We start from the raw sequence: 21,167 nt of genomic DNA, 5'->3' as shown, positions 1-21,167 counted from the left end.
ATGCGGTCGCGATGGCTGCTGGGAGTTGTAGTTCTCTGCCTTGTCTCGGCCCCCTCCTGTTTCCGGTGCCGTCACGGGACAGAGCAGTCGGTGACAGTCCCGAGGGCCCCCGCCCCGCGCCCATGGCCGAGCCGGATCGTGAGTCGGGGGCCCCGGTGGGAGGGCAGGGCTGCACCGGGGCCTAGCTGAGGGTCGTAGGCCCCGGGGCCCGAGGGCAGGCTTGGTGGGGCAGGAGATGGGGGTTGCATGGGGGGGAAAATGGGATTCCGGGGGCAGTTGCCAAGTGATCCATATTGCTAGATTGGTGGCTTTCTGGGTCGCTAGGTCTTAAGGGTCCTTTTGCCACTTCCCCCAAGTTACTAATGATCGCATGTTTCTCGCACCTTAGTTGCCAAGGACCCTCGTTGCTAGGAACTTAGGATGCCGCGGTCCTGGTTGCTAAGGGTACCTGGTTGTTAGTAGCAACTGTAGGATGCCAGGGTCCCCTCCTATTGCTTCCTTCTTCTCCGAAACCACCCCCCACCCTGCCCGACACACACACACACACACACACACACACACACACTCTGCACCTCTTCTCCCAAACCCGCCAACAGGCAGAGTATGTCTTCTCTCCTTTCTATGGCTTCCCACTGCTTGTAAACCTAATGACACACACTCTCACACTACTACACCCTTCCTAACTCCTCCTAAGTCTTCCTCCGTGCCGGGCGTGCTTTACTTTCTCTTCCCTCGCCTAAACCTTCCTGTCCCGGCCTCTTTGTCCCTCGCTAACCTCTCCTCCCAGCCGTCTGCACACTGATAAGGTCCGCTTTTCCCCATTGCCGCCCTCCTCCACTTCCATTTTACACCCCCACCCCACCCGGTATGACCAGGTTGGTGAGTTTTCTTGATCCCTCTGCCCCACTAATTTGAAGCCCTTCCTTCCCCCTTAACCACTCCCTTCACCTTAACCACGTCTGCTCCCCCTCCTCCCCCCAGCCTCTGACCCTGTGGAGACCCAAGCAGGGAAGGTGCAAGAGGCTCAGGTGAGATGGGGGGGAAGGGTGGCGGGAAGGAGAGAGATGGACTTCCCACACCCCACCCTGGGAGGGAGGTGGCAGAGGGGAGATGGGTACCCCAGGGCCCTGAGCTCCCTGCCCCAGTCCCTCCCCCCACCTCCTGGTTCAGCCTCCCGTGGAATGGTGGATTCTGGGGACTGTCAGAGGAGGGCGTGCAGCCTCAGCCCCCGGCCTGCCCTTCCGAACCTTCCTCTCTCCTTGCCACCCCCCACCCCATTCCTTCTGAACCTTTTTTGCGCTGCGCATGGAAGAGATCTCACAGCCAAGTGACTAGACAGTGACCCTGCAGGGTGACAAGGAAAGCAGCTCAGGGCACCTTGGGAGCCCAGAGTAAACTTCGTGGAGTCCCACAGATTCCAGCCAGTCCTTTCCCTGGAGGAATCCCACAGGCTGATCTAGGAGTCAGGTTGAGGTACAGACTCGCAGTAGTGAGTGTAGAGTGACTTAGAATTTTCTTAAGTGAGGTGCGAATTGGGGTCCCACGCGGAGGGTACGGCTTTTGCAAACACGGGGAGGCGGGAGAGTGAGATGCGCTCAGAGGTCAGGTGGCTGGGGTGCTCCGCTAATTATTCCCATGGTTGGCATTTCCTGAGTACTTACTCCAGCAGGTGCTCTGTCTCGTGCTCTATGTGCAGCGTCTCGTTTCATCTTCCCAGCATCCCTGTGGGGGGGAGGGCCTACTGTGGCCATTTTACACATGAGGGATTTGAAACAGAGTTTTTCAATAGCTTTTCCTCTGACCCTTGGCTAGAGGAGCAGAGATGGGTTTACACCCCATGGTACCCAGCACAGTGCCTTCCAGATGCCTCGCTTTGGACTCACAGAGGCCCCATTGGCACCTCCAGCTCCCCCTTAGTCCGAGTTGCTCCCACGTGCCAGGCAAGGCCCTCCTGTCCTTCCACAGAGCCTCCCTGTCTGCAGCCTGAAAGCGTGCCAGCCCACCCACAGACGTGAGATGGCAGCTCAGAGGCAGGGCAGTGCAGAAGCTGTGTCACAGTTGCCCACACATGCACAGCAGAGCCGCGCTGAGGGTATCAGAGCTCCTGTCGGCCGGCCTCACCCTCCCCTGGCTCCTGAAGCACGACCACTGTCAGGAAAGAAGTTTTCATGGGAGAAAGGGATCCTCCGTCCCAAAGCTATAAATTGCAGCCTTGTTTGATACAGCAAAGCTGGAAACGACCCAAAGGGCTGTCGGTCCACCGGTTAAATGAACTATGGGGCGCCCTGACAACGCAACACTGTGTAGCTGTTTCAAAGAAGGAGGTGGGGGAGTTCCCGTCGTGGCTCAGCAGTTAACAAGCCTGACTAGCCTCCATGAGGACACAGGTTCAATCTTTGGCCTCGCTCAGTGGGTTAAGGATCTGGCGTTGCTGCGAGCTGTGGTGTAGGTTGTAGATGTGACTCAGATCCCGAGTGGCTGTGGCTGTAGCATAGGCCGGCAGCTACAGCTCTGATTCGACCCCTAGCCTGGGAACCTCCATGTGCCTTGAGTATGGCCATAAAAACTAAAAGACCAAAAAAAAAAAAAAAAAGGAGGTGGGAATTCTCTGATGGCTCAGCCGGCTAAGGATGTGGCACTGTCACTGCAGTGGCTCAGGTCGCTGCTGTGGTGCAGGTTTGGTCCCTGGCCCTGGAACTTCTGCAGGCCACAGGTGCAGCCACAAAAGAGGGAGGAAAGGGTCTGCCAGCCATACTGTGTTTTGCAGAAAACGCAAGGTGCAGCGCTGTGCTGCGATACGACCCATTTCTGGAGAAATGATGAGTTTTTCTCACAGAGAAAAAAATCTGGTGTAATTACCACTGTACTGTTAATAATCGTTATCTCAAAGGGAGGCCTGGGATAGGGAAGTGAACGAATACTCAGAGAAGTGCCCCAAGCTCGATGCATTGTCTCATGGTCAGAGTCTTTATACAGGACTTCCCGTCATGGCTCAGTGGAAACGAATCCGACTGGCATCCACGTTGATGCAGGTTCTGTTCCTGGCCTCGACTCAGTGGGTTGAGTATCCGGCGTTGCCATGAGCTGTGGTGTAGGTCGCAGGTGCGCTGGGATCTAGGATGGCTGTGGCTGTGGTGTAGGCCGGCAGCTGCAGCTCCGTTTCAACTCCTAGCCTGGGAACCTCCATATGCCACAGGTGTGACCCTAAAAAAACAAAAGCAAAAAAATAGCTTTTATACAGCTTATACAATCTTAAAGCAATGAAAAGGTTTTTTTTTGCAGGGGGAGTGGTTGAGGGGTTATTTTTTTTTTTTTTTGGCTGTGCCCACGGCTTGTGGAAGTTCCCAGGCCAGGGATAGAACCCTCACAGCAGCAGTGACTGCTGCAGTGACAAGGCCCCATCCTTAACCTGCTGAGCCACCAGGTAACTCCAAAAAGTTTTAAATATGTTTGTTTGGAAGGGAGGTTCCTATTCAAAAAGGTTCAGAACCAGAGCACCGAGTGATGGTGGAGTGGAGCTGCTGGAGGGGTTTTTAGCAGGAGAGTGAGTTGGTCAGAATCGCATTTCTACAAGGACCATTGCAGGGCCTGGTCTAACACCCAGCAGGTGTTCATTCCTGCAGTGGTGGGTAGTTCAGGACCCCCGCCAAGGGCCAGACCCTGTTCTTGGGGCTGGGCGTCCAGCTCTAATCACGAAAAATCCCTGCCTTCTCCAAGCTGACATCATAGTCAACTCTGCAGGTGTTCACGATCCGAGGATTAGACTGGAGAAGCCGGAGAAAAGGGTCTTTGAAGTGGAGGGAGCAGCCCTACCCAAACAGGCTGTCCCACAGAGGGCAGTTAGAGGAGCTTGGACGTGGAGGCCAGTCCGGGAGCCTAGGGAGGAGGCCGGAGAGGGGCTCTGGGGAGGGGACACGTTATGGCAGGAGAACAGGGGAGGAGGAGTATCTGTCTGGCAGACTGGGAGACAGAAGCCACAGTAAGATGGGGCCTGGGAGGAGGAGCAGGTGTGGGGGAGATGCTGAGGCCAGTTTGGGACGGGGTGGAAGCAAGAGGCCTGGGGTCACTTAGAGGGAGGCATCCAGGAGGCCATGGGAACCTTGGATCTGGGGACAGAGACGTGGCATCGTCAGTGACAGGCTGAGACCACAGGTGTGGCTGAGAGGGCTTAGCCCGGGGAAGGTGGACCAAGGAAGTAGGGAGGCCCAGGACAGGGTCCCAGACCTGCAGTCTGGGAGTGTGGCCGAGGGGAGGAGTCGATAAGGGAGATGGAGGGGTTGGAAGGGTGGAGTAGGGGGTGCTTTTCAAAGGGGGGCAGGTGGCCCCAGCGTGAGGACCGAGGCTTTCCCTCAGGTGCTATCACAGCAGTGCCGTGGGTGAGGAGGGGCGCAGGGCAGGGCGGCAGGTCCCCCGCTGCAGGGGATGCCGAGATGATAGCAGCAGCCAGCGCTTCCTGAGCTCTTTCCCACCCCGCGTGCCCGCCCCGGCTATGCACACCTCGCGGAGGTGAACCCCTCATCTCACAGCAGCCCTCGGCGCGGGGTGTCCTCTGAGCTCCCTTCCCAGCACCAGGAGCTCTGAGACTCAGAAAAGCCAAGTCTCTTGCAGGAGACCGGGCTCCTCCCAACACAGGCAGCCCGTCCCACAGCCCACACGCCGGCCCCAGCCCACCTCTGCCCCTCACCTCCCAGCCAGAACCTCGTCCCCATACCAGGCCGGCACCCCCCTCCCCCGCACCGTGCCATCCCTCCCTAACCCCGCTTCTGGGGCCTGGTCACCCCGCCCCCACCCCTTCCAGGACTCCGATTCCGATTCAGACACTGAGGAAGGAGCAGCTGGTGGAGAAGCCGAGAGTGAGTACCTCCCTAGGGAGCTGGGGTCGGGGGAGCGTTCAGGACATGGATCTGGGAGCTCACCTCCATATTCAAAAAGTGTATAGGAGTTCCCGCTGTGGCGCAACAGCATCTTGGGAGCGCCGGAACACAGGTTCGATCCCTGGCCCGGCACATTGGGTTATGGATCTGGCATTGCCGCAGCTGCAGCTTAGGTCGCAACTGTGGCTCAGATCTGATCCCCGGTCTGGGCACTCCAAGTGCCGTGGGGCAGCCAAAAAGGAAAAACAAAATATTTGTAGTAATAGATGTGGTGCTGGTGCCTAGAGGCCCCTGGCTGGGCCGGGCATTGAGCTTTTAGGCAAGGAAAGGCAGGGGACCCCAGGGCTGGGGCAGGAACACTAGAGGCCTCTGCTCACCCCAACCGAACGCCCACTCAGATGCCCTCTCTTCTTTGTCGCCAGTGGACTTCCTGCGGAATTTCTTCTCCCAGACCCTGGGCCTGGGCACCCAGAAGGAGCGTCTGCTGGACGAGCTCACCCTGGAAGGGGTGTCCCGCTACATGCAGAGCGAGCGCTGTAAGTCCCCTGCCCGCACCAGGCCACTTCCCCACTCCCGGCCCCAACCATGCACAGCTTTTGTCTGCAAGTCACAAGACACCGACCTCAAACTGACTTATGCCAAGAAAGGAGTGCACTGACACTGTAACTAAAATCCCGCCTTAAGCATAGCTGCATTCAGCGGCTTCCATATTTGTTGTTCAAAATCTCAACCCTGGGAGTTCCCGTTGTGGCTCAGCGGCTTAAGAACCCAACCGGTCTTCATGAGAACGTGGGTTCAATCCCTGGCCTTGCTCAGTGGGTGAAAGATCCAGCATTGCCGTGAGCTGTGGTGTAGGTCGCAAACAAGGCTCTGATCTCGCGTTGCTGTGGCTGCAGCTCTGATTCGACCCCTAGCCTGGGAACGTCCAGATGCCACGGGTGTGGCCCTAAAAAAGAAAAAAGAAAAAAAAAATCTTAACACTCTTTGCTAGGGCTCTTCTCTGTGTTGAGGTAAAGGTAGCGCCTGACAGCTGCACACGCAGGTCCCACCAGCCTAGCGGCTCCACAGGAGAGAGCGTCTTTCCCCCAGTGGTTCAAGCCGAAGAGCAGAGATGGGCTCCCCTTGGCCCGGGGTTGGGTCACAGTCCTACCCCCGAACCAATCACCGTGTCTCTGATCGGCCAAGCCTGTTTGGTAGAAGGAAGATGCATTTAATAAGGGAGTTCCCCTGTGGCCTAGTGACATCATCGCTGCCATGGCTTGGGTTACTGCTGTGGCACAGGTTCAGTCCCTGGCCCAGGAGCTTCCATGTGCTGCAGGCGCAGCCAAAAAATAATAATAATAATTACCTCATAGGGTTATACGGGGATCGCATGAATTCCTAGCCCTAAATGCCTGGAACAGGGCCTGGAACAGAGCAAGAGCTTACGTGTCCCCGTGACTATGATTGCCGGACATTTGTTTCAGGTGTGGTGTGTCAGCGCCTCTTTACCAGATCGCCGTGTAATTTACATTTCTTGCCCCACGCTGAGGTCACCCGAGTGTGAGAAACCGAGCCCTCGGCACTCCACGGCTGGAACAATCGACCCGTTGAGGGTCCTGAACAGTCCTTTGTTGAGGACGCCTTCTCCAGTCTCCCTGTCCCCCAGCTGCTGCCGTGTCCGAGTCCCTGTCCCGCTCGGCAGCCGGGCCCGCCGCCCCGACCCCTGCCCCGGCCTGGGGCCAGCAGGCAGCTGCCTGCAGCCGGCTCCCAGCCTGGGCGGGCCCCCAAGAGAACTCAGGCCCTGGCGACGCAGCTTTCGTTCCTTCCGCCCTCCTGCGCCGGGGTTTTAGGATAATTGACTCCCAAGGGTGCTTATGAGGGGATAATATTAGTAATAAAACCCCCGATATCTCACTGAGTTCTCCCCGTTTGCCAGGCACTGGGGCAAAGCACTTGACAGGCCTCCCCTGGTTTGATCTTAGCGTGGTGACCCGTGAGGGGGATCTGGATGGAGGAGGAACCGGAGGCACAGAGAGGCTGTGCCGTGGTACAGGGTCACACAGCTGGCAAGAGGCAGAGTCTGGGCTCCACCCCAGGCCACCCGAATCCAGAGCAGCACACGCTACCTTCCATGTGCCCCCCACCCCCCGGCCCACCAGGCCTCCTCCAATGATTTCGTGAGATGTAGCCAAACACTGAGGCTGTGGCAGTCTCAGCCTTTGTCACCCTCGCTGTCCCTCTTTACACAGGGCACCCCAGAGGTGCCCAGTTCACAGGCCCTTACACTTGTCCATCAGCCTACAGGCACATGGTGCCACGTTGGCAGGGCTGCCAGCCAGCCAGCTACTAAAAAGGCAACGGGGCTATTTCTGCACAGCCCCACGTGCTTGTGAAGTGATTCCACCGCTGCCGTGTCTTCCATCCTCTTTTCTGAAAGCTGCTGACAATGGGGAGCAACGCACCCGCAGGCGTACGAATCACGGGTCCTAAGAAGTGAGGCAGTTCCCTCTGTGGCGCAGCAGAAATGAATCCAGCGAGAATCCATGAGGATTCGGGTTCAATCCCTGGCCTTGCTCGGTGGGTCGGGGATCCAGTGCTGCCATGAGCTGTGGTGTAGGTCGAATATGTGGCTTGGATCCAGTGTTGCTGTGGCTGTGGCGTAGGCCACCAGCTGTAGCTCTGATTCACCCCCTAGCCTGGGAACCTCCATATGCCACAGATACGGCTCTAAAAAAGCAAAAAGAAAAAGGAAGGAAGAAAGAAAGAAAGTTGAGGGAGTTCCCTGGGGATGCATCGGGTTAAGGATCCAGGGCTGTCACTTCAGGGGTTCAGGTCACTACTGTAGTGCGGATTCAATCCCTGGCCTGGGAACTTCCACATGCCCAGTGCAGCCCAAAAGAAAAAAGTTGAGTACAAGTGACTCAGAGCATACTCAGTGCTGGGCCCTGATCGGAGCTTCACATGAATGAGATCATTCTCTCAACAGCCCTGCGAGGTCACTACTGTAATTACGCCCCTTTTACAGAGCTGGAAGCTAAGGCGCAAAGTGATGATCTGAACTAAGACACCGCCATCAGGTCAGAGAAGGAAAGTGAGGCACAGAGAGGCTGTGACTTAGTGCACCCCCCCACCCCCCACCTCCACCCCATCACCCCCCCACCCCTATCACCCCCCACCCCTATCACCACCCCCCATCACCACCATCATCCCCACCCCCACCCCATCACTCCCACCCCCATCACCCCCCCACCCCTATCACCCCCCACCCCTATCACTACCACCCATCACCACCATCATACCCACCCCCACCCATCACTACCCCCATCCCAACCCCACCCCCACCCATCACTACCCCCATCCCCACCCCATTACCCCCCACCCCCACCCCATCACCCCCCACCCCCCATCACCACCACCACCACCCCCATAACCCCTATCACCACCACGGGTGTGCAGGAGAGCCAGAATTGGGAACCCTTATCCACTCTGCTGCTCACTGGGTGTGGGCTGAGAGTGGCAAATCTTTGGTCTTCACCTGAAAATTATCAGACTTTGGGTGGCTGATGTGCATTTGATTACAAGAGAAGGAATGTGCTAGAAGTGGATGGCCATCCAAGATTGTGTCCAAAAGATGAGGGGTGGCCAGAGATTCTTTTCACAATAAGCTCCAGCTCTTCTGGGGGAACCCCATGCCCAGCCCTCTCACTAAGATCTCGTGTGTTCTTGTCTAGATCTAGCTAGGAGGAGAAATTTCCCTCCAAGTGGCCTTTTGTTTAATCTTATACCTTGGTATAATTTTAAGCAGGGGATTCTTTTTTGTTTTTAATGCAATTTTATTTTTTTGTTTTTGTTTTTATAGGGCTATACTCAGGGCATATGGAAGTTCCCAGGCTAGGGGTCAAATCCGCCTGCACCACAGCCACAGCAATGCCAGATCCGAGCTGTGTCTGCAGGCTGCACCACAGCTCATGGCAACACTGGATCCTTAACCCACTGAGCATAGCCAGGGATCAAACCCGCATGCTCATGGATAATAGTCGAGTTTGTTACTGCTGAGCCACAGCGAGAACTTCCTGAGCAGTGGATTCTTTGACTCCCACGCTGGCTCTTCCACCAGCCAATTGTGTGACCCCCCTCTGAGCCTCAGTTTCTTCATCTGTAAAACGGGATTTTTGGGGGGGGGGCGTTTTTGTCTTTTTTTTGTTTGTTTTTGTTTTTTTTTTGTCTTTTTGCCATTTCTTGGGCTGCTACCGCGGCATTGGAGGTTCCCAAGCTAGGGGTCTAACTGGAGCTGGAGCTGCCAGCCTACGCCAGAGCCACAGCAACACAGGATCCGAGCCACGTCTGCAACCTACACCACAGCTCAGGGCAACGCCAGATCCTTAACCCACTGAGCAAGAGCAGGGATCGAACCTACAACCTCATGGTTCCTAGTCAGATTGGTTAACCACTGAGCCACAACAGGAACTCCCTCTTTTGTCTTCTTAGGGCCACACCCTCAGCATATAGAGGTTCCCATGCTAGGAGCTGTAGCCACTGGCCTACACCGCAGCCACAGCAATTTGGGATCCGACCCGCGTCTGTGACCTACATCACAGCTCACGGCAACACCGGACTCTTAACCCACTGAGCAGGGCCAGGGATCAACCTGCGCCCTCACAGATCCTAATCAGATTCGTTAACCACTGAGCCACGATGGGAACTCCTATAAAACATGTGTTGCCACCACCCACCTTGAGATAGTTGGGGGACCGTTCAGGGATCTGAAATGCTTCCTCCAGGACCTGGCACAGAGTAGATGGCTTCAGGGACTGGGGTAGGCGGTGTTGAGCAAACTATGTCACGTGCTGTGTAAACTCTTCTCCTCCAGGTCGCAGAGTCATCTGTTTGGTGGGAGCTGGAATCTCTACGTGTAAGTGTCCCCTGCCCCAGGAGCCGCCCCTGGTTGGGTGCCCCTGGGAAGGGCTGGGGAGGAGCCGAGCGGGCGCTGTCGCCTGGGAGGGTCGGTGTGGTAGCGATGGGGCCGAGCGAGGTCCCTCATCGTTGGCCCCCTGCCCCCAGCCGCGGGCATCCCTGACTTCCGCTCCCCGTCCACGGGCCTCTATGCCAACCTGGAGAAGTACCGTCTGCCCTACCCGGAGGCCATCTTTGAGATTGGCTACTTCAAGGTACGAGTCCCAAGGTACGTGGTGGGGGCCGGGGGCCGCCTGGTGCCAGCTCTCACCTCACCAGGGGCACGGGGCTGCCTGCCCTCCGGTCTCTCTCCCACAGAAACATCCAGAGCCCTTCTTCGCCCTCGCCAAGGAACTCTATCCTGGGCAGTTCAAGGTGAGCTCTTTTCGGTGGGGGGGGCAGGAGAGATGGGGGACAGCAGGCCTGGGAAGGACCCCTCCAGGGCCCTTCAGACAAATATCATCTAGCCATTAAATACAGGCACAGAGTGTCTGGGTCTGAGTCCTCGTCCCGCATTGCCTGCTCTCGCGTCCTTGAGCCTCAGTTTTTCCAAACAAAGCTGATAACAGAACCCAGAAAAAGCTGTCACAAGGTTTAATGACTTGTGGATACACGTAAGAGCCCAGACTCCACTTGTGTGGAAACCCCAACTCCACAACTTGTGTGACTCTGGCAAGACAGTCAACCTCTCTGTGCCTCAGTTTCCTTATCTGCGAAATGGGGATAATGACGGTCTGGCCTCACGAGGTCAGGGTGATGATCCCGGGAGGGACAACAGGTGCCGTGACTAGAGCAGTTCCTGGCACACGGCGGCGCGGTCCCCGTCCTCTGTCCTCATCAGGTTTGTTGTGATTGCTCCCCCAGCCGACCATCTGTCACTACTTCATCCGCCTGCTGAAGGAGAAAGGGCTGCTCCTGCGCTGCTACACGCAGGTAGGTGGGACCGGGGGGCATCCGCAAAGTGAGGGCGGGCTGTGAGTCACTCCTCCCCTCCCAGCCTCAGTTTCCCTTTCTGTAAAGCAGAGGCTAGGAGTTCCCATGTGGCTCAGAGATTTAAGGATCTGGTGATGTCACGGCAGCCGCTCAGGTCGCTGCTATGGTGCAGGTTGGATCTCTAGCCCAGGAGTTCCTGCCGTGGTGCCCTGGGATCCATGGGGGGATCCATGGCGTCTCTGCAGCTCCAGGACGCAAGTTCAATGCCCAGCCCAGCACAGTGGGTTAAAGGATCTGGCGTTGCTGCACCTGCAGCATAGGTCACAACCTTGGTTCAGATCTGATCCCTGGCCTGGGAGCATATGCTGTGGAGCAGCCAAAAAATAAATAAATAAATAAATGCTAGGACAGCTTCATCCTCTCAGTTCTGTCATGTCGTGGCAGTGAACTCCCCTCAGGGCCATCCCATGAGGATTCAGAAAGGACCCCTTCTCTGAGCTGGCACCAATGGCACCATAGATTTCACATTTGTTTGGATTTTCTGGCAGATGACACCGAAGTGGTTTGATCTAATGCAATCAGTACACTCTGCTGCTTTTCCAGCTGGTGGATCTTAAGGAACAGGCACCTTGTTGTCATCTGCACAAAGGCCTTGTGTGCACCCTGGGGCCCGGCTCAGACATGGCAGGTGCTTAGCTGAGGGGCTCAGCCGGCAGCTCTCGGACAAGGGCAGCTCACATCATTGGCTTCCTAGTCAATGAGCCTTTTGGGGTCTCACATCCCAACAGTGAAAAATATTTGTGCCGCTACCTTTGTTTTATAAAATATGTATTGAAATTACATGATGTACCAGAACAGTGATACTATGCGGGCTCTAATTCATACCTCCGAACCCCAAATTGTAAAATAGAGGAGGAACACGTGGATAGAAGTAGTAGGTCCTGTTATTTTCTTCCTGCACCTGGCAGTCTGAAGCCTGCAGCCCCCGGAGCTGCCACCAGGGGGAGGATGAGTTCTTTTTAGGCCCGGAATTCTCAAAGGTGGGAGGGTGCAGGTGCCCCCACCTGAGGCTGGGGGTGGTGGCTGGGGAGGGACCGTCCTCCTCCTTCCCCAGGAGCTCCTGCTCAGGATAAACTTGACCTTGCTTCCCCGAGATTCAGTTTTTCCACATTTGTGGCTCAGACAGGATACGAACAGCTCACCTGAGGCCAAGCACATTCTGTGTGTGATTTTATGAAATCCGCACCACAGTCCTGCTGGCAAACCTGTTTGTCAGTGTCTATCCCGGGGTTTCCTAAGTGCCAGCCCAGTGCCAGGCCCGCGGGGAGTGGAGGGCAAGAGCTGACACTTTACTGTGGGGAGAGACGATGGATGAGATGGCGAAGTCGGATACGTATTCTGTCGATGCCGAGAGGCCTCTGGAGGACAGCTGAGCAGGAAAAGGGACCCAGAGCTCTGTGTGTGTGTCTGGGGTGGGGGGAGGCTGCTCTTGTAAGCCAGGTGTCAGGGAAGGCCTCCTTCAGAAGGGGGACATTTAAACAAAGACCTGTAGGAGTTCCCGTTGTGATTCAGCAGTAACAAACCCAACTAGTATCCATGAGGACTCAGGTTCCATTCTTGGCCCCTCTCAGTGGATTAAGGATCTGGCTTTGCCGTGAGCTGTGGTGTAGATCGCAGATGGGGCTCAGATCCCATGTTGCTGTGGCTGTGGGGTAGGCCAGCAGCTCCAATTCGACCCTAGCCTGGGACCCTCCACATGCCAGGAATGAAGCCCTGAAAGGCATGCAAGCATAAATAAATAAATAAATACCTGTAGGAAGGGAGGGAGGGAGCCATTGAACTATCTGGGGGGAGAGTGCAGTCCAGGCAAAGGGCAGCACCAGTGCAAAGGCCCTGAGGTGAGACTGCATTTGGCATGTTCACGAAGCTGGATCTAGGGAGTTCCCTGGTGGTCTGGTGGTTAGGACTTGACACTTTCACCCCTGTGGCCCAGTTCAATCCCTGGTCTGGAAACTGAGAGAGGAGGACAGTAGCAGAAGAGGATGGAGGAGACAAGGTCAGGGAGGTGACAGCGGGGGACCACAGGAAGGGCTTTGTCCTCTCCCCTGAGTGAGATGGAGTCACTGGTGGGATCTGAGCAGAGCAGAGCCATGACCTGACTCCCCCTGTTCCCAGGGTCTCTCTGGCTGCGTTGGGGGTGGGGGGCAGACCGTGAGTGGGGGTCGGGGGTGGGGGGCACAGAGATGCAGGAGGAAGCTGCTGGGCTGGCCCAAGCAGGAGGCGATGGAGGCTGGGCCAGGGAAGGGGCTGCTGAATAGGAGAAGTGGGCAGGTTATGAACCAGTTTTGAAGGTAGGGCCAACTGGGAAATGCGTTGCAGGAGAGGAGTCAGGACAGGTGCACCTGCAGCCTTTTACTAAGATGGTGCAGGGACGGGCAGGTGTGGGGGCAGAGGAGGAGTTTGGTTTAAGGCACGTCCAGCTTGCAATGCCCACTAGACGACCATGTGGAGATGTGGGCAGACAGCTGGACACAGGCGTCAGGGCCTGAGCCAGAGAACAGCATGTAGATGGTGTTTAAACCCCCCAGGAGTTCCCGTCGTGGCTCAGTGGTTAATGAATCCGACTAGGAACCATGAGGTTGTGGGTTCGATCCCTGGCCTCACTCAGTGGGTTAAGGATCAGGCATTGCTGTGAGCTATGGTGTAGGCCGGCAGCTACAGCTCCAATTGGACCTCCAGCCTGGGAACCTCCATATGCTGAGGGTGTAGCCCTAAAAAGACAAAAAGACCAATAAATAAATACATAAATAAACCCTCCAGAGGGGGAGATCACAGGAGCCCCAGCTGAAGAAACCCAGGCCCAGGGTGGGGCTCGCCAGGGCTGCTGAGAGTGCTTCCTTCCCAGCTCGGTCTGAGACAGGACCCCCTGTCCCCCAACCACAAGAGCGCACCAGCCCAGGCAAAAGCTGGCTAGACTATGCCCTGGGGTCCGTGCACAATGCGTTTCTCCCCGCGTTGCCATGCTTAACGCGCAGGATTTAAGTCCACATGCATATTGAAAATGGCACATTACATAAAACAAAGGTGGAAAACACTGTTTCCACTCTCACGTTTCATGAAACCGTTTTTTGGGTTTTTGTTGTCAAACTCATCACCCTCTTCTTCAACCTCAACCACTTTTTGAGTCACTGACCCAGTTTTCTGGGACACATTGTCTTTGCTTCTTTCTGAATTGTGACGACGCAGCACTTTTGAAGCCTGCACCGGGCTATTTTTAGCTCAAGATACAAGCGTTCATTCAACCAGGAGAACAGTTGTCTCCTTCGTTCAGGCCACTGTGAGCAGCGCAGCAGAAGCCGCTTACAGTTTTTTTTTTTAATTTGGCATCTACGGCACGTCCATCACACACAGGGGTGGTACTTGGCTTGCTTTCACTTAAGCCCTTGTCTGGGAGACCCTTCCCTATCTGCCCTGGCAGCGCAGCTTCACGATTTTTTTTTCGGTCTTTTTAGGGCCGCTCCCGCAGCATATGGAGGTTCCCAGGCTGGGGGTCGAATCAGAGCTGTAGCCGCCGGCCAACACCACAGCCACAGCAATGCGGGATCCAAGCCGCATCTGCGACCTACACCACAGCGCACAGCAACGCCGGATCCTCAACCCACTGAGCGAGGCCAGGGATGGAACCCAAGTCCTCATGGATACTAGTCATGGATACGGAGCCACGACGGGAACTCCACCTTCATGCTTTTTTAAGAGCATGTCCATCAGAGACACGAGGCTTTGCAAACAAAAGCAAGCCAAGGTTTAAAAATCAAGAGATTGCGGGTGAAAACCCAGACTTCAGACTCCTCTGGAAGATCAGGAGGAGCTGGCTGCACCCCAGGGTGGGTGCGTGGGGTGGGTACGTGGAGCTGAGTAGCCCTCCTTGCCCAGGACCCATCTCCTCACCACGCCCTGTTTCCTGCCTGACACTGAGGCTGGATGTCAGTTGTATTGCCGCTTGTCACAGCGTGTCCTTTGTAAAAGAACTTCTTGGGCGCTCTTCTCCACCTCAGCATCCATCTCTGGGGGCCCCTACTATTACCTGCTTCTTGGGCCTCCTTTGAAGATATTCTGTACTTAGACGAGCAAATACACAAATTGACGTATTCATCTTTCCACACCCTGTGCACGCTGCCTTTGTGCTTTCAGCCTTCAGACATCGTAGAGAGATCACTCAGATCAGGATAGGCGTCGGTCACATTCATTTTTGGTTTTTTTGGCCACCCTGAGGCATGTGGAGTTCCCAGGCCAGGGGATCAGATCTGAGCCACAGGTGTGGTCTATGCCGCAGAGGCAACACCACCAGATCCTTAACCCATCGTGCTGGGCTGGGGGTCGAACGTGCGTCCCGGTGCTCCAGAGACACCGCCAGACCCGTTGCGCCACAGCAGGAATTCCAGCCACATTCATTTTTGTTTGTTTGTGGTTTTTCATCAAGGCGGCACCAGGAGTTTCCCTGGTGGGGATCCTACGGTGTCCCTGCTGTGGTTCAGGTTGCTGCTGTGGCACTGGTTTGATCCCTGGCCCCGGGGAACTTGAGCATGTCATAGGCACAGCCCCCCCAAAAAAGTGGCTTCAAAGGGTAACCCAGAGGCATTTGGTAGACTTCTGATGTGCCGTTGAGTTATCTGCGCACACACTTCTTGCCCACAGGCGAGGGCGTGGGCAGGCTGAGGGACGGAGGCAAAACGAACATTTCTAATAGAGGGGGAGTTGGGGAGCCACAGAGTCTGAGAGTGGTGGCTCTTGTCTGCCTGTTTGGAAGAGAAGCTGGCCGCTGGCTGGGAGCAGAGAGGGCACGGGGCTGCTGTCTGCCCTTGGAAGGGAACCCTTTCGGGTTGTTCACGGAGTCTCCAGGAAGCCTTGTCGGGTCAGCTGTGGGCTGCATGTGACCCACCTCCTCCGTAAGATCCATCGGTGTCCTCCAGCGGCAGCAGCCCTCATGGGCAAACAAAAGCTGCTCCAGAGGGGCTGGAGGAAGCACAAATGTCTTTGTGGAGGGAGGAATGTTTTGCCTAAGAAGGAAAGGAGCTCTGTCTTAAAAGAATACCAGTTAATATACTATCCATGCAGCAGACCATAGTAAGAAGAAAACAGTGTGATTACCCTCCTGATTCATGTGTTGAGGTATTTAGGTGACTGCCTGGCCAGGGCTGCCGCAGACAGCTATGCAGGTTGGGTACTGCGCAAGGACACCGTAGCTGAGGGGGCTGCGTTTGCACGTGGAGACCCTGGAGATTTGTACATTTATTTCAACAAATTTCTGGCAGGTGACACTAGAGGGCCTGGTTCTACCAAAACAAATGTTCAGCAAAATGGAAGCAAAGTGGCCAGAGTTGGCAGCAAAACATCAGGGCCGGTTGGTGGCCGTGGGCCGGGCTCATGGCCGTTTGAGTGTGGGCCCTTGCCTTGAAGCGTCCAGGCCTTCCCTTTTCAGAGGCGCCATCGGGATGAATAGGAGAGTTTTAGACACATCTTGTCCCTTGCTTCCCCCTCCCTCCGCACCTGTCCCTCCTGCTCCTCGTGGCTGCACCCCCCTGCTTTCCCATCTGCCCCCTCCCCAGGGCTGTGGTTCACCCCTGACTCTCTTCCCTCCATCTCTCCCTCTAGAACATAGACACCCTGGAGCGAGTGGCGGGACTAGAGCCCGAGGACCTGGTGGAGGCCCATGGCACCTTCTACACGTCACACTGCATCAGCCCCCTCTGCCGGCAGGAGTACACGCTAGGCTGGATGAAAGGTGAGGGGTCAGAGGTCATCTACGAGGGCAGGCCTCCCGCCTACTGTCTGCTCCTCAGCAGCCGTGGACAGGGTCTCTGCTCGAGGACACCAGTTCCGTCCTGCACTGATGTGGCTCTTTTGAGTTTGAGGTGGCCGTAGGGGTTCATTGCTCCCCAGTACCACCTCCTTGCCAGGTTATAAGAGAGGCCAACTCCAGAGACAGGCATTAGCAGACAGGCCCCCACGTGGTCGTACAGCCTGTTCTGTGAGGTCATGAAACCCTAGCTCTTTGTCCCTTGAGGACTCTGGCCCAGTTTGACCCCAGGGGCTCATCCAGGCAAACACAACTGCCTTCTGAGAAGAGCGGAGGTATTTGAGAGAACTTTCCGAGGCCCGGACTGTCCAATGGCAGCCCCCCGGCTATATGGGGCCGCTGAGCTCTCACGACGTGCTCATGTGCTCCAGGGACCAAATTTTTAACTTTCCTTAATTCTCATTAATTAAAATTTATTCATGTAGGAGTTCCCGTCCTGGCGAAGTGGAAATGAATCTAACTAATATCTATGAGGATGCAGGTTCGACCCCTGGCCTCACTCAGTGGGTCGGGGATCTGGCGTTGCCGTGAGCTGTGGTGTAGTTTGCAGAGGCAGCTCAGATCGGGTGCTGCTGTGACTGTGACGTAGACCGGCAGCTGTAGCTCTGATTTGACCCCTAGCCTGGATACTTCTGCGGGTGCAGCCCTAAAAAAAATTAAAAAATTAAAAAAATTTTTTTTAAAATTATTTAAAAGGCCAGCAGAGTCTGTGGCCTTGAAGCTGGACACAGCCCTGGTTTGGAATGACGGCTGGGGGCTGTCCCCCAGGGTACAGACTCCAGAGCTTGCTAAAGTCATTGTCCCTGTTCATGTAAGGCAGAGTGTCCAAAAAAAAGAAAGAAAAATCCAGCCAATCCACATTTCTTAAATGCCAGTGAGAGGCTATTTCTGCGATCCATTGTGCCGATTAAGAAGCCACTCATTTCATCCATGGAAACCCATTTCTGACATGCTTTATGCTGGTTTCACAAAGCCTCTGGTGTCCATGTGAGATGAGGACAGCTGCAGGGCATAGAGTAGGGCCTCGGGAGCCTGGCCCTTCTGACAAAATGCCAGCTGACCGCCCCTGGGGTGAGGACTCCTGAATAGCCCACGTGCATGCAGCTGGGGTGATGCGCAGTTAACATGTCCCATTGTGTCTCCCTGACAGCGACTGCACCGCCAAAAAGTCATGCGTCAGTGCAGGAATATTTTAAAGTAAATTACGGACCTTAACGCAGTGCTCCGTAAATATCTGTCGAAGGAATGAGTGAAGTGTGGAATGAACAAGCCAGGATACTGTGGGTTGCAAGTGACAGAACACTTTCAGTCTCCCTTAACCAACAAGCAGCGAGGAGGAGGCTTGTCCTAAGGAAGGGGAACGGGTCTGTGACAGATCCCAAGACTGGGAAGCACTGGGACCTAAGTGTTTGTCCCCATGCCAGGATCATCTGCATACTTTTTCCTTCTCTCTCCACCACCAGGTCTGGGACCAGGCCCCTCTCTTTTTTTTTCTCCCCTTTTTTGGGCAGCACCCGTGGCGTATGAAGGTTCCCAGGCTAGGAGTGGAATCAGAGCTGCAGCTGCCGGCCTACACCACAGCCACAGCCACGCCAGATCCAAGCTGTGTCTGCGACCTACACCACAGCTCACAGCAATGCCGGATCCTTAACCCACTGATCGGGGCCAGGGATCAAACCTGCGTCCTCACGGATACTAGTCGGGTTGTTAACCTGCTGAGCCACAGTGGGAACTCCCCCCAACCAGGCCTCTCTGACCCACTATGACATACGGCCGCCCTCAAAGACCCAATGGGAGAGCTTCACTCCTGAGTCCAGATTTCCCCGGTTGGGGGTTGGTGGAACCCAGTTTCCCCCTTTAGGGGGCAAGGGTCTGCTCATTTGTTTGCTCCTTCATGCAATAGCTATAGGCTATTACATAGTGCTGGGAGCCACCCCAGGGATCCTAGGTCAGAGGGAGGGGTCCTCTAAGGGCCTCTAAGAAGGGGTGTCCTTCCTGAGCAGGCAAACACCCCAGGAGGCTGCCCGCCCACTGAGGTGTGTTTGTGCTGACCATGAAGGAAGGGTCTGGGGAGGGGCCGGGGGGGCTGCGGCCTCACCTTCTCTCTCCCTCCCCCTTCCCCACGCCCAGAGAAGATCTTTTCCGAGGTGACCCCCAAGTGTGAGAAATGTCAGAGCGTGGTGAAGCCTGGTGAGCCGAGGGGCCTGGGACCACCTGAGGTAGATTTGGGCTGGGACTCCCTGGCCCACGAAGCCCTTCCCATGCCCCCAGCCTCCCCACAGGGCTGCCCTCACCCCTGCCCTGGGTCTGCCTTCTGCTCCTGCCTCTGCTCTGGCTCCCTCCCTGTCTCTGTCCCCCCCACCCCACTCCCCTCCACCCCCCACTCTTCCGCCATCTCCTTCTGTCTCTGTGTCTCTCTGTCCATCCATCTCCACCTCAGATATCGTGTTCTTCGGTGAGAACCTCCCAGCGCGTTTCTTCTCCTGCATGCAGTCAGTAAGTGTCCCTGCCACAGCCCCCGCCCTCGTGGGGACAGCCTGGGTCCTGCTCTGGGGAAGGGTGGGCTGACGCCAGGGTTGCGGGGAGCGCAGCCCAGCCCCCCTGGCCACGCCCCTTCACAGGACTTTCTGAAGGTGGACCTTCTCATCGTCATGGGCACCTCCCTGCAGGTGCAGCCCTTCGCATCCCTCATCAGCAAGTAGGTTGGGGGTCAGGGCTGGGGGCGGGCACTAGGGAGTGGGGGAGCCAGGGCGGGCCCTCACTCAGCTCACCCCCCCTCGCCCCCGCAGGGCGCCCCTCTCCACCCCGCGCCTGCTCATCAACAAGGAGAAGACCGGCCAGGTGAGTCCTTTCATTCGCACCCCTCCCCCAGCCTCCTCGGGAACCAGAGGACAGGTCCCAGGGGAATCCCAGTCCTTTGGACCCCTCGGCTCAGATTCTGGAATCCCCAGGGTCAGGTTCGAGGCTACCCCGACTCCAGGATTCCACAGGCCTCTGGGTCACTCACCTCTTTGAGCAAGTGACAGGACCCCAGCTCTAAGCGACTTAAACCAAAACAGGAATGACGTACTGCCCCTTGTCCCCCGCCTGCAGCAGCCAGGTCACCCCCTCACTCCTCCTCTCTTTTCCTGAGGTGGCCTCACTCCCAGGCAGGGGCTCCCTCCTGGGGACAGATGTTTCCTCCAACAGGCGGAAACATACCGTGTGCCAGACGCCGTTCTAAGCATTTTCTCTGTATTAACCCACGGACAGTTCAATCCTAGGCGCCGGTCTCATGATTCCCCCCACTCTGCAGAGAGGGAAGCTGAGATTCAGAGAGGCCAGGCCCCTTGAGCAGAGCCACGGAGCTGGGATTCAAACCCAGGCCACCTGGCTTCAGGGTCTGTGCTCTGAGCTCCCCCCTCCCACTCCACGCCTCCCCCACAGACTGACCCGTTCCTCGGGATGATGATGGGCCTCGGAGGAGGCATGGACTTCGATTCAAAAAAGGCGTACAGGTGAGAGGTGGAGCCTGCAGGGACAGGGCCAAGGTGGGAGGAGGCCAGGAAGGCACGCACACGACAAGGCAGAGCCGCCAGCCACCCGCCAGTGGGGTCCTGGAACGAGCCTGGGAGCTCTGACTCTCACCTGCCCGCAGGGACGTGGCCTGGCTGGGTGACTGCGACCAGGGCTGCTTGGCCCTCGCTGATCTCCTCGGATGGAAGGTGAGGGGCCTGGGCCACCCCAGCCCACCCTGAGCCCAGTCCCTGGACCCCTGCCCCACAGGTCCTCTGACCCTATGAGGCATGGTGACCTCTGACTTCTGTGAACTTTGCCCTCTGCAGAAGGAGCTGGAGGATCTTGTCCGGAAAGAGCATGCCAGCATAGATGCCCAGTCGGGATCGGGCACCCCCAATCCCACCACTTCAGCTTCCCCCAGGAAGTCTCCGCCTCCCGCCAAGGCGGAGGCCAGGACCACGGAGGGAGAGAAACCCCAGTGACAGCTGCGTCTCCCAGGCAGGACGCCCAGCTTTGGGACAGCTGAGTCCCAACCAGCCCTGGCCTCCTCTAACTTACAGCTCTTTTCTGGGGAGCTCAGAACGTTTCCACAATCTTTTAACTACTCCCTCCTAAACCTGGGGTCCCGGCAGCCCCGACCCCAGCAAATCTCTAACATTCTTTGGGGCTGAGGCTTGGGCAGCCCGCCTCTAACAGCCCGCAGCCTCTAACCACCCCCGGGACTGAGGATCAGCCTCCCCTAATCTCTAACTGCTCAGGGGGCCGGGTGTACCTCCAAACCTCTAACTGTCCAAGGCCAAGGGTCCCCAGGGCCCCCACGCCCTCTACTGTCCCCAGGAGCCTGTGGCCAAGTAGCTGAAACCTAATCTACCCGTGGGTGGGGGGATCAGAGCCTCAAGGTCTCCCAAGTCTCTTCCTCCAGCTCCCCAAGTGGGTGCTGGGCCCCCTCACTCGGGACCCACTTCCCATGCCGAGGAGGGCAGATGGTGTCGCTTATTAGAGATGAATTAAAAACAAAGAACAACTAATAATCGGCTGTCCGGCCTCGCTGTTCTTTTCTGTGGGCCATG

The 21,167-nt window shown here is 56.5% G+C and overlaps 1 protein-coding gene across 1 annotated transcript; it reads left to right on the top strand.

Annotated features, from left to right (window-relative positions):
• The first annotated feature begins 66 nt into the window (after positions 1–66).
• SIRT2 (sirtuin 2) lies at positions 67–21,128 on the top strand. Its single transcript, XM_047793731.1, is given in 17 exon segments — positions 67–138; positions 982–1,028; positions 4,799–4,853; positions 5,297–5,410; positions 9,727–9,768; positions 9,918–10,024; positions 10,128–10,184; positions 10,674–10,742; positions 16,395–16,524; positions 18,730–18,789; positions 19,040–19,095; positions 19,221–19,297; positions 19,389–19,440; positions 20,026–20,096; positions 20,237–20,303; positions 20,424–20,496; positions 20,499–21,128. Coding segments are annotated over 17 exon segments (1,218 nt in total). The 5' UTR covers positions 67–122; the 3' UTR covers positions 20,624–21,128.
• The last annotated feature ends 39 nt before the right edge of the window (positions 21,129–21,167 follow it).

Source organism: Phacochoerus africanus, chromosome 8 (genome assembly GCF_016906955.1).
Source record: "Phacochoerus africanus isolate WHEZ1 chromosome 8, ROS_Pafr_v1, whole genome shotgun sequence".
Classification (NCBI taxonomy): Eukaryota; Metazoa; Chordata; class Mammalia; order Artiodactyla; family Suidae; genus Phacochoerus; species Phacochoerus africanus.
The sequence above is the reverse complement of the archived record's forward strand: the minus strand, read 5'-3'. Positions and strand labels throughout refer to the sequence as shown.